Source organism: Ptiloglossa arizonensis, chromosome 3 (genome assembly GCF_051014685.1).
Source record: "Ptiloglossa arizonensis isolate GNS036 chromosome 3, iyPtiAriz1_principal, whole genome shotgun sequence".
Classification (NCBI taxonomy): Eukaryota; Metazoa; Arthropoda; class Insecta; order Hymenoptera; family Colletidae; genus Ptiloglossa; species Ptiloglossa arizonensis.
This window is the reverse complement of record NC_135050.1, coordinates 24,352,007-24,365,768: the sequence shown is the minus strand read 5'-3', so window position 1 is coordinate 24,365,768 and position 13,762 is coordinate 24,352,007. Positions and strand designations below refer to the sequence as shown.

The 13,762-nt window shown below is 38.1% G+C and overlaps 2 protein-coding genes across 2 annotated transcripts; one reads left to right on the top strand and one right to left on the bottom strand.

Moving 5' to 3' along the window:
- Window positions 1-2,295: 2,295 nt before the first annotated feature.
- LOC143144615 (methionine aminopeptidase 1) lies at window positions 2,296-4,780 on the top strand. The gene is made up of 6 exons (XM_076307208.1): window positions 2,296-2,535; window positions 2,867-2,918; window positions 3,092-3,330; window positions 3,495-3,717; window positions 3,784-4,059; window positions 4,130-4,780. The coding sequence occupies exons 1-6, from the start codon at window positions 2,425-2,427 to the stop codon at window positions 4,360-4,362; spliced, it is 1,134 nt and encodes a 377-aa protein (XP_076163323.1). The 5' UTR covers window positions 2,296-2,424; the 3' UTR covers window positions 4,363-4,780.
- LOC143144614 (uncharacterized) lies at window positions 3,359-13,485 on the bottom strand. Its single transcript, XM_076307207.1, has 6 exons — window positions 13,366-13,485; window positions 13,209-13,284; window positions 8,081-8,295; window positions 7,654-7,997; window positions 6,448-6,939; window positions 3,359-6,102 (listed from the first exon to the last, which is right to left on the bottom strand). Exons 2-6 carry the CDS (start codon window positions 13,212-13,214, stop codon window positions 5,081-5,083), a joined length of 2,079 nt encoding a protein of 692 aa, XP_076163322.1. The 5' UTR covers window positions 13,215-13,284; window positions 13,366-13,485; the 3' UTR covers window positions 3,359-5,080.
- Between the last annotated feature and the right edge of the window lie 277 nt (window positions 13,486-13,762).

The window sequence follows — 13,762 nt, the reverse complement described above, 5'->3', positions numbered from 1 at the left end:
AAACAAAACCTTTTAACATGAGTTGTACTTAAAACATGTATTACGATGTAAATATCAAAATGTAATCTTTCCTTAATAATGAGGAATAAATTTTAATTTAATAGTTGAACTTAGAAAGCTTGTTACAACATTAAGGTCAAAAATTATAAATTTCTATTAAGTAATAAGAAAAATGATTTAAGCAAAATAAATTAATTTTTGGCTCAATTACGTGCAGAAATATCGAAATTTAAATAATCCGAAAAAGTACATGTGGTGCCATCTACGGCAAAACGCCCAAGTTTGTCGAGAAATAGTTTGTTCACGAAGCGCTAGATGGCGAAATAGATACTGTTAGACCGCGTATTCGAATGTAGCTAACAAAATATAAACCTTTCACAAAAAGTACGCATAAATATCGCGTTTGGAGGTATACATAGAATGCGTGTTATATTTCAAAACATCAAAATAAAATTTATATATACAATTTTATGCAAAATACTTTACGTATAAATTTTATTCGATCCTTACATTGCAATACACGTTCTGAGTAGAGTTCCAATACATAACACTTTAGGCATAAATTATAGTTTGCACTTACATTCTATCCGACATCCTATGTACACCTCTAGACAGAATATTTACCTTCATTTTTTATGAACAATTTATATTTTGTCAGCTACATTCTAATGCTTTATTAGTTGAACCTAGAATGCTTGGTACAATTAGAGACGCAAGAATGATAAATTTCTCGTAAATAATCAGGAAAAATGATGGTTGTACAGACATGATATAAACATAATAAATTAATTTTTGACTCATAATTGCGTGCAGAAATACAAATCCTAAAAATAATTTATTTTGTTCAAATTTTAAATAATCTGAAAAGTCCATGTGGCTCCATCTACAGCAAAACGTCCAAGTTTGTCGAGGAATAGTCCGTTCGCGAAACACTAGATGGCGGCATAGGTACTGTTAGGACGTATATTAGAATGTAACTGACAAAATATAAACCTTTAATATAGATAATATAAATAATAGATAATAGGTAATAGAAAATGGATAATAGATAATAGACAATAGACAATGTTATAAATAAGTACGAGACTTCTATAACAAAAAATCTAAATCTAACTTATTTTTATTACTTTTTCAATTTCATTGTGAAACTTTTAAACTATTATTATTATTCCTAATTTTAGAGTATTATTGTAGTATATATATTAGGCTGTTCGGAAAGTCATTTCGTTTTCCAAAATGGAGAATATATAATTTAATAAAATGTTTATATACTCTACAAAAATCGTGTTTCATTTTCACCAAAAAAAATCGCTTAATAAAATAATTTTGTACATTATAGTACAAGTGGCGCAATCTGTGACTATTCGCCCAAGTTTGTCAAGCAATAATTTCTGTTTACTTCGCTAGATGACGACACAAGGACTATATTCAGATTCTAGCAGATTTAAATTGCTTTTTTACATAAATAAGCAAGTAATTGAATTACTTTAGAAAACTAGGCTGAATCAATTCATGCCACAGAACTAGTGAAAATTGCAATATTCCATAATTTAACATGAATTATTATTCCACAGTAACAAATTATTCTATGTTATTAAACTTAATATGAGAAATATATTTAACATACCAATAATACAGTTTAGATAAATATCAGAATATTTCCAACAATTGCATACAAAATCATTTAATAAAATAATTTTACCCACCACAGTACAAGTGTCTATTCACCCAAGTTTGTCGAGGAATAATTTCTATTTACTTCGCTAGATGGCAACACAAAGACTATATTCAGTTTTAATATGAAAAATATATTGAACACATCAATTATGTAGCTTAGACGAGATACAGACGATTTCTAACAATTGTTTGCAAATTAAAGCCTAAACTTCCTACTTTTTTATCCATCAAATAGTAAAAGGTGTCAGTGTTCGAGACGGCGTTTAACCTATAAAAAATCAAGTTAGTAATTTATGATACACAGCATCGCAAAATATAATCATTTCCCTTTAAAATAAGCAAAACCGCAGTGAAAGAAGACGTTGTTTGACGAAGTTACAGCCATTTTACAAAGCCCTTGCATTTCGAGACCATTGCGGTCTCCACTGTTTCTACGCTACTCGAGTACGGTGACTTGGTAAAATTCTACTTTTATCTAAAACATGCAGCCTCGTTTAAATTAGAAGACTTAAACAAATGTTAAATTAATGTATCCAATAAACAACTATTACTTTTTATGTTTTAGAACTTTACTTATTTAAGGAACATATCGATAATCACGGTCTACTTCGAATCTCAATCAAAATTAATTCCTAAAGACCAAATCAGCCGGTAAAACAGTACAGGATCGTCTCAAATTACTTCTTCCTGTTCGTGCCTCGTTCATCGAGTCACGTCATACAAATCTGTAAGAGAAATTCATTAAATATGGCACTCGCTTTTGGTACGTGCAAAACCCCTGGCTGCAAAACTACGGCTAGCCTCCAATGTCCAACATGTTTGAAAATTGGAATACAAGGCTCGTATTTCTGCACGCAGGTAAGATTCACCATGTGTTTGTAGGTTAGGTTAGAAAGGGTACCTCTGAGTTTGATATTTGAATACACATTATGTGAAAGTGATTATTAAGTATTCTAGTTTTAACCCGACGGTACGTTCGCTTTATTGTTACAGTGATAATAATGAATGGTGGTCAGTAATCGTTTGCCGTTAATTTACAAATGTTACATACTTACGGTCTTGGAAAGGGTGCGCTCGATACCTTTCTTTTATAAATAAATTAATTCGTAGAATTGGTTTGTCTCTTTCTTCCTGTTTGTGCCAAGTTTTTGTTAGCCGAATGTGTTTACATTTCGTCGATATATTTTAGGATTGTTTCAAACGGAGCTGGAAGACACATAAAGTCATTCATCAGTTTCTGAGTGAGTTTAATAATCAGCACTTATCTAATATGTGTCTAGCAATAAATAAGAAAATGTGAGGAATAATATTCACCGTTAGTAATTTGTAATAACAATTAAAAGAAAAATTTTATTATAAAGATACTTTGGTAATTTGATGTGAAGTAACTCGTACATATTGTATTCTTAATTAGAGGGAATAGGTGAAGGCAATTCTTCAATTGAATATAATCCATGGCCGGGTTTTAATTATACTGGCAAATTACGCCCTTATAAAAAAGAGGCTCGTCGAGAAGTACCAGAGAGTATTAAACGTCCAGATTATGCTACGCATCCTACTGGTGTACCTCTAAGCGAACTGGCAGTACGAGGTTCTGCCCAGATAAAGGTGCTAGACGATGAGGAAATTGAAGGCATGCGAGTAGCTTGTAAGGTACAATAATTATAATTACCAAAAATTTAATACTAATGATTGTTGGTTCTTGTATTTATAAGAGCTGTTTTGTACAGCTTAGTTTTTTAAATTTCTTTTCTACTCAAATGTATTACTGTCTTTACATCAAAGAAGGGAAATATAAACCAATGTTATACTTGTAGCTTGGGCGTGAAGTGTTAGATGAAGCTGCGCGTACCTGTGACGTAGGTGTTACAACAGCTGAAATCGATAAAGCAGTTCACGAGGCTTGCATCGAAAGAGACTGTTATCCATCTCCGCTAAATTATTATCTGTTTCCAGCTAGTTGCTGCACTTCGGTGAACGAAGTGATTTGCCATGGTATTCCTGATACTAGACCGCTCCAAGATGGAGATATTTGCAATGGTATTATATCATTATAAATTTAACTTTAATATAGTTACAACGATTTCACAATTTCTTTTTTTACAGTGGATGTAACTGTATATCATAATGGCTTTCACGGTGACTTAAACGAAACGTTTCTAGTTGGTAATGTGAAACATGAAGTAAAAAAATTAGTAGAAGTTACATACGAATGTTTATCGAAAGCTATCGATATTGTACGACCTGGTGAAAGATACAGAGAGATTGGAAATATAATTCAAAAACACGCACAGGCGCATGGTTTCAGCGTAGTGCGTAGTTATTGCGGTCATGGAATTCATCGTTTATTTCACACTGCGCCAAGTGTACCGCACTATGCTAGTGAGTATCACATTTGTAATCGATGTATTAAAGTGTTTGTCTTAATATAACTTCTTTTTGTTACTTCCAGAAAATAAAGCTGTGGGTGTTATGAAACCAGGACATTGTTTTACTATAGAACCAATGATATCTCAGGGTACATGGAGAGATGAAATGTGGCCAGATAATTGGACGGCAGTCACTGCAGATGGTCAATGGTCAGCGCAATTCGAGCATACGTTATTAGTTACAGAAACTGGTTGCGATATTCTTACAAAACGACTAACAAAGAATGGAAATCCATGGTTTATGGACAAATCATAGTAGCATTTCTTTACGAATTATTGTCAGTTTGTAACTTCATTTCAAATTTCGTGGATGTATAAGCGCTGTACTGCTTAAGTACCTTTGTTTTCCGTCGAACGAGATTTGTTTTTTCAAGAATCAATTTCCTTTTCTCAAAAGCGCTACAAGGACATTTACGATTAAAATTGTCCTGTAAGATATACTTAATAATACGGCTGTTTTCTTGATTAATTTAAAAAAATGAGAAAAATAACAATTTAAAACAATTCTTGAAAAATAGAATCTCGTTAGGTTTTTGTTTGTACCCGAAATGGCTTATGTAGCATATAGATATATAGATAAAAAATGAATTCTGTAAATCAATGGCGGTATCTGTCCATTCTTCAACAACCAAGTGTAAGTAATGGTAATAAATTATCTAACAATAAATAATCTTAAATAAATTACTACGCCCTCTATGTGACTGTTTTTAATGTATCGTCGATGAACGTTGTTCAAATTGAAAATTCACGATGTCTAACAAGTACCTTGAAGAAAGATTTATCTTGACTTTTTTGCTCTGCAATTTTCATCGACATACCTTACAAAAACAGCACAGAGTTTCCCATTTTGAAGAAACTTTACTCGTTGTCGAGTCAGTTGTACAAAAAAAAAAAAAAAACCCGAACAAAGCTAACCGATTAGTAGGATTGTAATAAATATTCACGATATATACAGAATATTCTGCAATGACAGTTTACACCGTCTTCGGACTTAAACGTGACCCAAATTCACTGTTCGATTGTTCGTAAGGTGTTCTCCCATCGAACGAAGAGTCAGATTTCGAATTCGTAATGTCAGTTTCGTCGTTCTCGTACTCGTACTCGACCTCTGCGTTCTCTTTTGTTTCTTCATTTTGCAACTCGCCATTACTGTACTCATTTTCATCCGGTACCATAATTCTCAAGGGTTTGTTACTGTACACGCTACTTTGTCGTTGACGATGTTGGTGTTGCCGGTCGTATTCTTTTCGTTCTTCCTCATATTGCTGTTTGTGGTCTTGTTGGTTATGTCGTTGACTCGGTCGATTTTGTTCTCGATCTTGGTGAGACTTGTGATCGTAACGACCAACGTCGTCGGTTTCTTGATTCGTATCATAATCCTCGTGTTTGTGATTGGAAGGCATAGGTTCCTCGTTAAGTGTAGTTTCTTGTTGCTGCTGCTGCTGCTGCTGCTGCTGTTGCTGCTGCTGCTGCTGCTGCTGTTGTTGTTGCTGTTGCTGCTGCTGTTGTTGTTGCTTTCGAATTTGTCCTATAAGTTGACTATTGACGTTTCCAGCTGCTGCTAGTGCTGCCAATTTCTCAGCTGCTTCGCGATTCGGCAGTGTCGTGTAGAATTGCGTGGATATACCATCGTCGTTCGCTACTTTGTTGAAGTACGTCGTTTGACCGTTTTGCTCGTTCGTTTCGTCGTATTCGATGTTGTTCTCCAATTGCTCGGGTCCGTCGGCAATATAGGCGAGTTCGTCGTTCTGGCGCAGGTTATTGCCTTCCTGATCGTCTATGGTAGCCTCGGGCTCCACGTTGTAGTTCGTATTTATTCTCCCAGCTACGTAATCCTGGTTGAACAAAACCTGCTGTTGCTGCTGCTCCTTGTTATCTTGCTCGTTGTAATTGAAGGATTGCATCTGGGGCTGGGAGAAACCAGTTACTCCGGTAGGTTGAAAGAATTGACCGAGTTGTTGCTGAAGTATGTGCTGTTGAAGTTGCGGCTGCTGACCTGGAATCAAAGTGCTTCGATTTATATCTCGTTACTTTAGCGGCATCGTTAGTCGAATCGATGTCCTACATCGATAAAATTTTCATTCCTATCTAATAAGTATATGTTTTATCGACTGTAGTTCGTCGCGCGTTCTGGAGATAATCGAGTAGCACTTTCTCTCGACGCATTTTAATTAATACCGACGATTTATACACGATTAATTAACGTCTACCGAACGACGGTTATACATATAGATTTGCTATAGGGTAACGGAAGAAAATTTCACGGCGCTTGCGTCGCGGAGAAATGAAACGATCTCAAAGGAAGAGGAAAAGTGAAGCGATTAACGCGTGTGTTACCTACCAGTCTGGTACTGTTCCGGAATTTTTTGAGGGAAACTGTTCAAAAGATCGTAGAGTTGCGTCGCTGAGAGCGGCGGTCCCGCCGGTGCTGGATGACCGACGTGTAAATCGGGTATCTGTTGATTTATGATGTAAGGTGTTTGGCCAGCCGTGCCGGGAAAACCAACGTGAAGGGAACTGTGGAGATTCGTTTGCATCGGTAGATTCGGTTGCCCGAGTTGTATGTTGGTACCGATGAGACCTATGTTCGACGCTGGATGATTATTTAAAAATACGTCGTTCGACTGTAGATCGGGGTTCACTATAGTTGAGAGTCCCGTCGCGTATTCCGGTGGCAGGAACGTCGGTAAGATAGTGTGGTAGTCCTTCTGATTAACCTCGTTACTTTCGGTCACTTCGTACTGGTGCAGCGTCGGTGTAGGACTGGTCACAGTCCTCTGAGGGGCCAAACTCGTGCTGATCGTAGCGAGATCAAAATTCGGAATCAACGATCCTGCGAACACATCGTCGCGTTTGTATTTTACGCGGACATTGAACAAATATAGAAAAAGTAATAAAATAAGTGGCCATTTTGGGCGACATTTGTCACAAAATACCAAATTCTAGCGACACTTTTAAAATTAATTCTATCAGAACATTAACCCTTTGCACTCGAGAAAATTTTATAAGTGGTAAAATTCATTCGGAATGGAACATTTTTATATACTTCGCATAGATGCGTTTACACTCTACTAGAACCTAATATTTCAATTCCAATTTGAATCCCAAACCACCAAGTATTCCGGGATCGAAAAAAGTATACTAAACTAGATGACGATCGAGGATCTCCCCTCGAGTCCAAACAGTTAATTTCATTCTAAAAGGACATAGTACACAAGATCGTAAGACGTAAAAAATTTCCAAAATTCCATCGACCCTGACAAAAATTAATTTTCATTCGTTAATGTTCAGCTCGATGTAACTTCAATAAAAATTATACCAATCGTCTCGATCTTACTCGTGTTCTCAAAGAACACTTCTCGAGTCGTTCCTCCAAAAACAAAACTCTCCCTCGTCAATTTACTCTGTACCTATCGTTAAACTAGCGAACCCTTTTCTGGTTTTTCAACGCGTACGGAAAGACAGTATCCCAATCCTTTGAACCACATTGAAACGTACAATCGACGCACGTGAAACGTGCATTAACGATCCAGAATCAACGACCAACCGTGCGAATTAATTTTGTAAGCTTCGTCGGTGGTGAGCTGACGTTGAGGAGCCTCCTGTAGATGAGTCTCTCCGTTGAAAGGTTTGTCCATGGGGCTGAGATTTGGGGCTGGGATCGTATGAATCGGTCCTTTGTCATCGTCAACGCCACCTCGGTGAGTTGGCGGTAAAACCGCGGCGTCCGGTCTGTACTCCGGGCTGAATTCCGGCATTTTGTTCACGGTGTGAAACTCCTTGACCGGTGGACGCTGCGGTAGTACCGCGTGGCTGTTCATGGGAGCACGAATCGGTATTTGGTTCTTCCAGATACCGTGGGGAACGTTGTAGATCGGTGGTCGACGAATTCTGAAAACGTTCAAACGAAAAGGAATCACGCTCGACGATCAACGAGAACTCCCCAACGAAGCACCATGTGCGCGCGAGTTCACCTGTAATTTGGAGGCTTATGGGGCACTCTCTTCGGCGGGAAATTCCCGTTGATGTACATCGTGTTCCCCATCGAGATTCGATGGGTGATCGGCCAGGATTTCTTGTACATCAATTTCGGTGGCTGCGGTGGCGGTAGTGGCGGTCTTCTGATCTTGTACCTGGCTTCCACGAGGCAGACACACGCGACCAACAGGCAATAGACCCAATTTGTCGTCTGAAATACGATCAACAGAGCGCCTCGTTACGTCTCGTGGCTGGCTAAGATCGTAACTTGGGTCATCGGCCATCAACTCTTTCCGCGTACGGTTTGTCGACCTCTTCGCACCTACGCGCGTCGACCGTTCTCTCTTAACAGGACCTCTTTCGAAATGTGTAATTTTTCGTAACCGTTACGGACGATCAATGTTTCTACTCGAGCGTTAACGTTAGAATTATCAAATTGTAGCGTTTGGTCAATTGTAGGGTCGAGTGTAGGGTCGATTCGATTTGTTTCTAGCTTCTCTTTAAAATTATTTAATTATTAATTGAGTATCTTTGCTTAGAATATTAGTGGGCAATCATCGAAATAGACAAGTAACGGTACTCGTAAATTATTGGGTTGTTCGGAGAGTCGTTTTCCAAAATAGAGAACGAAATTTAATAAAATGTTTGTACACTTTAAAAAAAATCGTGTTTCATTTGCACTAAAAAAAACGAAATGACTTTTCGAATGATCTAAATTTGTCCTTTCCCCGTTTAACTTCGAAGATACGTGTGTAAAGTGTAAATGTGTGTAAATGTGTAATTTTTCATAACTCTTACGGACGATCGAAGTTTCTACTCGAATGTTAAGCTTCTCTTTAAAATTACTTAATTATTGATTAAGTATCTTTGCTTACAATATTAGTGGACAATTATAGAAATAGACAAGTACTAGTAACAGTACTCGTAAATTATTGGATTGTTCGAAAAGTCGTTTCGTTTTCCAAAGTGATGAACGAAATTTAATAAAATGTTTGTACACTCTAAAAAAATCATGTTTCATTTTCACCAAAAAAACGAAATGACTTTTCGAACGACCCAAATTTGTCCTTTCCCCGTTTAACTTCAAAAATACGTGTGCTATACGAATAGGAACACGTTCATTCGTCTGTAATTCCATTGTTAATATTTTCATTTCGTTTCGCTTATTCTATTTCTCCGTTATTACGTTAACACGTTCGTCCACTTGTTGCAACGTTCATCGCTTTATAAACACCTTTCTTTATTCTCGTTCCTCTTGTTATATATTTTATCGTATTCCCATTGCACGGTTTTCGAAATTAGGTTAACAAGAGCATATAGCTGCACTATGGTACCGCTTCTGTACCGTAAGGTATACTTTCTTTATTTTTATACACTGTTTTACATTTTTATAGGATACTTAGTTTCGTTTCGCGTACAATTCCGACACGATAAAGACGAATTATCGTTATCGGCGTCGAATAATTGAATTTAAGATACGAACGTTGCGTTCGATTTAATTAAATACTCGAGATAGTTGTATTCGCGTTAAATAGACGCACAGTGAATATTTTAATCGGAGTATTCGCGATCGATTTCTAATCGTTAACGGAACCAGTTCGTAAAAACAGACGAAAGGTGGGTTATCGTTTGAAACGTCTCACGGATTTAGAAATGCTTTAGATTTCCTCGTGTTTCGATATTTTCGATCGTGGAACGATACTCGAATAACTCCGGAACCGGTAATCGTCCGTAACCGTAGAATACACGAGGAATTCATAACGATCGGAAAAGCGGACGCACCGAAACCGGAAATCCAGACCTATCGCGAGTCTTACGGTATTCACATATCAACACGTGCACCTTCTTTCGTTCTTCACCGGTGTGGTATAAATTCAGTGCGTACCACGTAATATGAGACAGCGATCCTCAAATATCCGTGGAGTATAAATCTTTAAAGCAATCTCGTTTTTACGTAGGACGTAATATGAGCCTGTAAAACTTAAATATTTCTCGAGAACAAATCTTTGAAGCAAACTCATTCTTGTGTACAACTTAATACGAGCCAGCGATTCTCAAATTTTCCTTGAGAACAAATCTTCAAAGCAATCTCATTCTTCTGCACGACGTAATATGAGTCAGCAATTCTCAAATATTCCTGGAGAAAAAATCTTTAAAGTAATTTCATTCTTCTGCACGACGTAATATGAGTCAGCAATTCTCAAATATTCGTGGAATACAAATCTTTAAAGCAATCTCATTCTTGTGTACAACCTAATATGAGCCAACGAATCTTAAATCTTCCTTGAGAACAAATCTTTAAAGTAATCTCATTTTTGTGTATAACCTAATATGAGCCAGCGATTCTCAAATTTTCCTTGAGAACAAATCTTTAAAGCAATCTCATTCTTCACCACGATATAATACGAGTCAACGATTCTCAAATTTTCCTTGAGAACAAATCTTTAAAGCAATCTCATTCTCGTGCACAACCTAATATGAGCCAACGAATCTTAAATCTTCCTTGAGAACAAATCTTTAAAGTAATCTCATTTTTGTGTATAACCTAATATGAGACAGCGATTCTCAAATTTTCCTTGAGAACAATTCTTTAAAGCAATCTCATTCTTCTCCACGATGTAATATGAGTCAGCGATTCTCAAATTTTCCTTGAGAACAAATCTTTAAAGCAATCTCATTCTCGTGCACAACCTAATATGAGCCAACGAACCTTAAATCTTCCTCGAGAACAAATCTTTAAAGTAATCTCATTTTTGTGCACAACCTAATATGAGCCAGCGATTCTCAAATTTTCCTTGAGAACAAATCTTTAAAGCAATCTCATTCTTCTCTACAACATAATATGAGTCAGCGATTCTCAAATTTTCCTTGAGAACGAATCTTTAAAACAATCTCATTCATCTGCACAACCTAATATGAGCCAACGACCCTCAAATTTTCCTATAGGACGAATCTCCAGAGCAATTTCGTCGTTGGTGGTACCGATACAAAAATTGAAACATTGAAATAAGCACCACGAAGCGAATTGGTAAAATTTGATTCCATTAGCGAAACGTGTTTCGTGCATCGCCACTTGTCTTGTTAAACCAGATACGTATATCTCTTAGATAAAACATTTTGTACGACTTAATTTATGGAATTCGATTAAACTCCGTTGATTTACACGCGGAGTTTATAGCGCTACATTCCTACAACATTCTTTACCCCGATTACCGACGCTCCGCGAACGTATCGCGATTCGAGTGCGGATCAACTTCGAACGAATTGGCTCGAACGAATTTCGTGCAAACGCAAAAGAGAAAATTTGGTATCGAATCGCGACCACGCGATTGTTCGTAACGAAACGTGGGCGGAAACGTTTCAAAAGATTGTATTTTCGTATTCCATCGCGTTACCACGTACGGTGATTTCAACGACCGCAACAATGGCCCCGTGGGCAATGCTACCCATTGTCCGGCTAACCGATTATGTTGTAGTTTGAGAAACGCTGGCATAGGCAATGAAACCGAAGAGAGAAGTGCTGCAAGTTGTTAGCGAACAAAGTGGGACGGTGTGCCACATCGGTGTAGGAAAAGCGAGGGTAAGAAGCCAGAGAGGAGCGAGGTCGAAAAGAAAATAGTCGACCGTGGAAACGATCATTCCGATTCACGTGGATTAGAAATGGTCACCGTGGATGCAACCTGTTGCATCGCGATCATTACGCTTCGTTTTCGCTCGAATTATACCGGGTTTCACCCGACGGATCATTTTTCAGCGTAACAAATTCACGAATTTTTCTACTTTCATCGCGATGAAATTTGTCATCTCGGGTCACTTGGATCGAGACGATAATTTCAGTCGAATTCGTGGCGAAAAGTTCGCGACGTGTGAAATAAAAATTATTATCTTCAAGGCTTTGGATCCGATTCGTTTCTCGAATAAAAGTATTTGAAACGTACCTGTATCGATCGTCGTACAATCGATGAATTTTGATTTTATTTGGTACACGATTTGTTCGAAAAACCGTCTCTTTGGTTACAGTTTACATTGCTCGAGATAATTCGCGTACGTAACAGTGTATAATTCAAGTATTCCATAAATTGTTTTTACTTCCTTTTTATTTGATATTTTCAATTACCGTTTGCCGTTTCGGTTAATAACGAGATTGTTATTTCGTTTTAAATTAATACGCAATTCGATGCACACGTAACGTTCCCCGTGTACCGTTTTAATAATACGTATTTACTCGCGGCAAATCGGCAACGCGATTTATTCTGTAATCTCGCATACGCGTCTTCCCGATAGTCGCTTCGTAATAAGTGCTGGGTATTTTTTTTTTTACCGATCCTAGTTTCGTCGAAAGAGGCGTTTCCTTTGGAATGGTCGTAGAAATACCTATCTCCCGTTAATGATAACACTCGGCCGGCATCGACCGCTTATTCCTTTTTTTGTCATATAACGGAACAAGTTTCTATATCGGACGGTACGGTACTATTAACATGATTTTTCAATCGTAACTAAAATACACCAGTATTTCAATCTATCATTATACAATGTGAAAAGTACCGTGACGCACCGTGTACGCGAACAATAAACGAAACTATGTATCATTAACGAAACGAATTCTGATTAATTCGGCGTACATTTGATCCTGGAATACTATTAGAACAGAAACGTGAGAAAGATTCGAACTACGAGATACACCTCGTTACAGAAAACTACAAACACGCTCCGAGCAGCAACAGCACGTTGCGTAAACCGTGTCGTTTAAATATTTAAAATTATCCATCGTTGAATTTAATTCGGACAACGATCGTAATTACCGACCAGTTTCTCCACGAAACTTGCTCATAGTAGTCTCGATTGAATTTCTCGCGAACCATCGCGAAGAAAATCCTGATCCTCGTAATGGAAACGTTCGTTGGATCGAATGGACGTCGAGTCAACGACCACGCTTCGTATCGCGGAGAATCGGTACGGTCCTCTTAAATCAGGTCGTATCGAAAACGCGTCGAACCGTGAAAAGTGACGCGGTACGAGCGACTGCTACGAATTGATCAATCGTATCAATTCGAAATCAGTAATCCATCGTTCGAAATGTCCGCGAATCGAGTCGATCGCGAGTCGCTTCGGGCGTTTACTCACCTTCATCGTCTTGTCCTTCGAGCGAAACCGGGTCTCGTGAATGGAACGAAAATTCGTCTTTTCTCACCCGTTCTCACTGCGTGAAAAACATTACTACTAATAATAATAATGATAACAATAGAAGTAGATGAAAAAGAAACGTGACAACAAACGCTACCGGAAATCGGGTCACGATCCACCGACGACGACGACGATGGTGATAATAATAATCGAATGCAAGTTAACGCGCGCGATGGCTGGACGTTGAGGAAGCACTGCGTGTTCTGCACGCAATTAGGTCATTGTCCTTCATTTATACTCGCAACCCGGCGAACGTATCATCGAAGGCCGAAACGTTGCCTCCTACCTTCCTCTGACAGATAACAGCTGCTTCGAAATGCGGAACGTAACCGGGAAAAGTCGTTGGTTCCATGAAATTTAACGGAATTCCCAATTTTCCATTGTTCGTACCGCGAGCACGACGGAATCGCCGCTATCGCGAGCCAATTCTCCTCTACGAGCGTGCGATTCGCTTTGGAGCGGTATCGCCGCCGATTTTCCTCGTATTCACGTCC

Excerpts from the sequence above, each read along its gene's own strand:
- LOC143144615 (XM_076307208.1), top strand. The coding sequence starts at position 2,425 with ATGGCACTCGCTTTTGGTACGTGCAAAACCCCTGGCTGCAAAACTACG. Across the intron at positions 2,536-2,866 it reads GCTCGTATTTCTGCACGCAG|GATTGTTTCAAACGGAGCTG; the intron begins GTAAGATTCACC and ends GATATATTTTAG. Across the intron at positions 3,718-3,783 it reads AGATGGAGATATTTGCAATG|TGGATGTAACTGTATATCAT; the intron begins GTATTATATCAT and ends CTTTTTTTACAG.
- LOC143144614 (XM_076307207.1), bottom strand. Across the intron at positions 6,940-7,653 it reads TTACAAAATTAATTCGCACG|GATCGTTGATTCCGAATTTT; the intron begins GTTGGTCGTTGA and ends ATGTGTTCGCAG. Across the intron at positions 6,103-6,447 it reads TCCGGAACAGTACCAGACTG|GTCAGCAGCCGCAACTTCAA; the intron begins GTAGGTAACACA and ends CTTTGATTCCAG.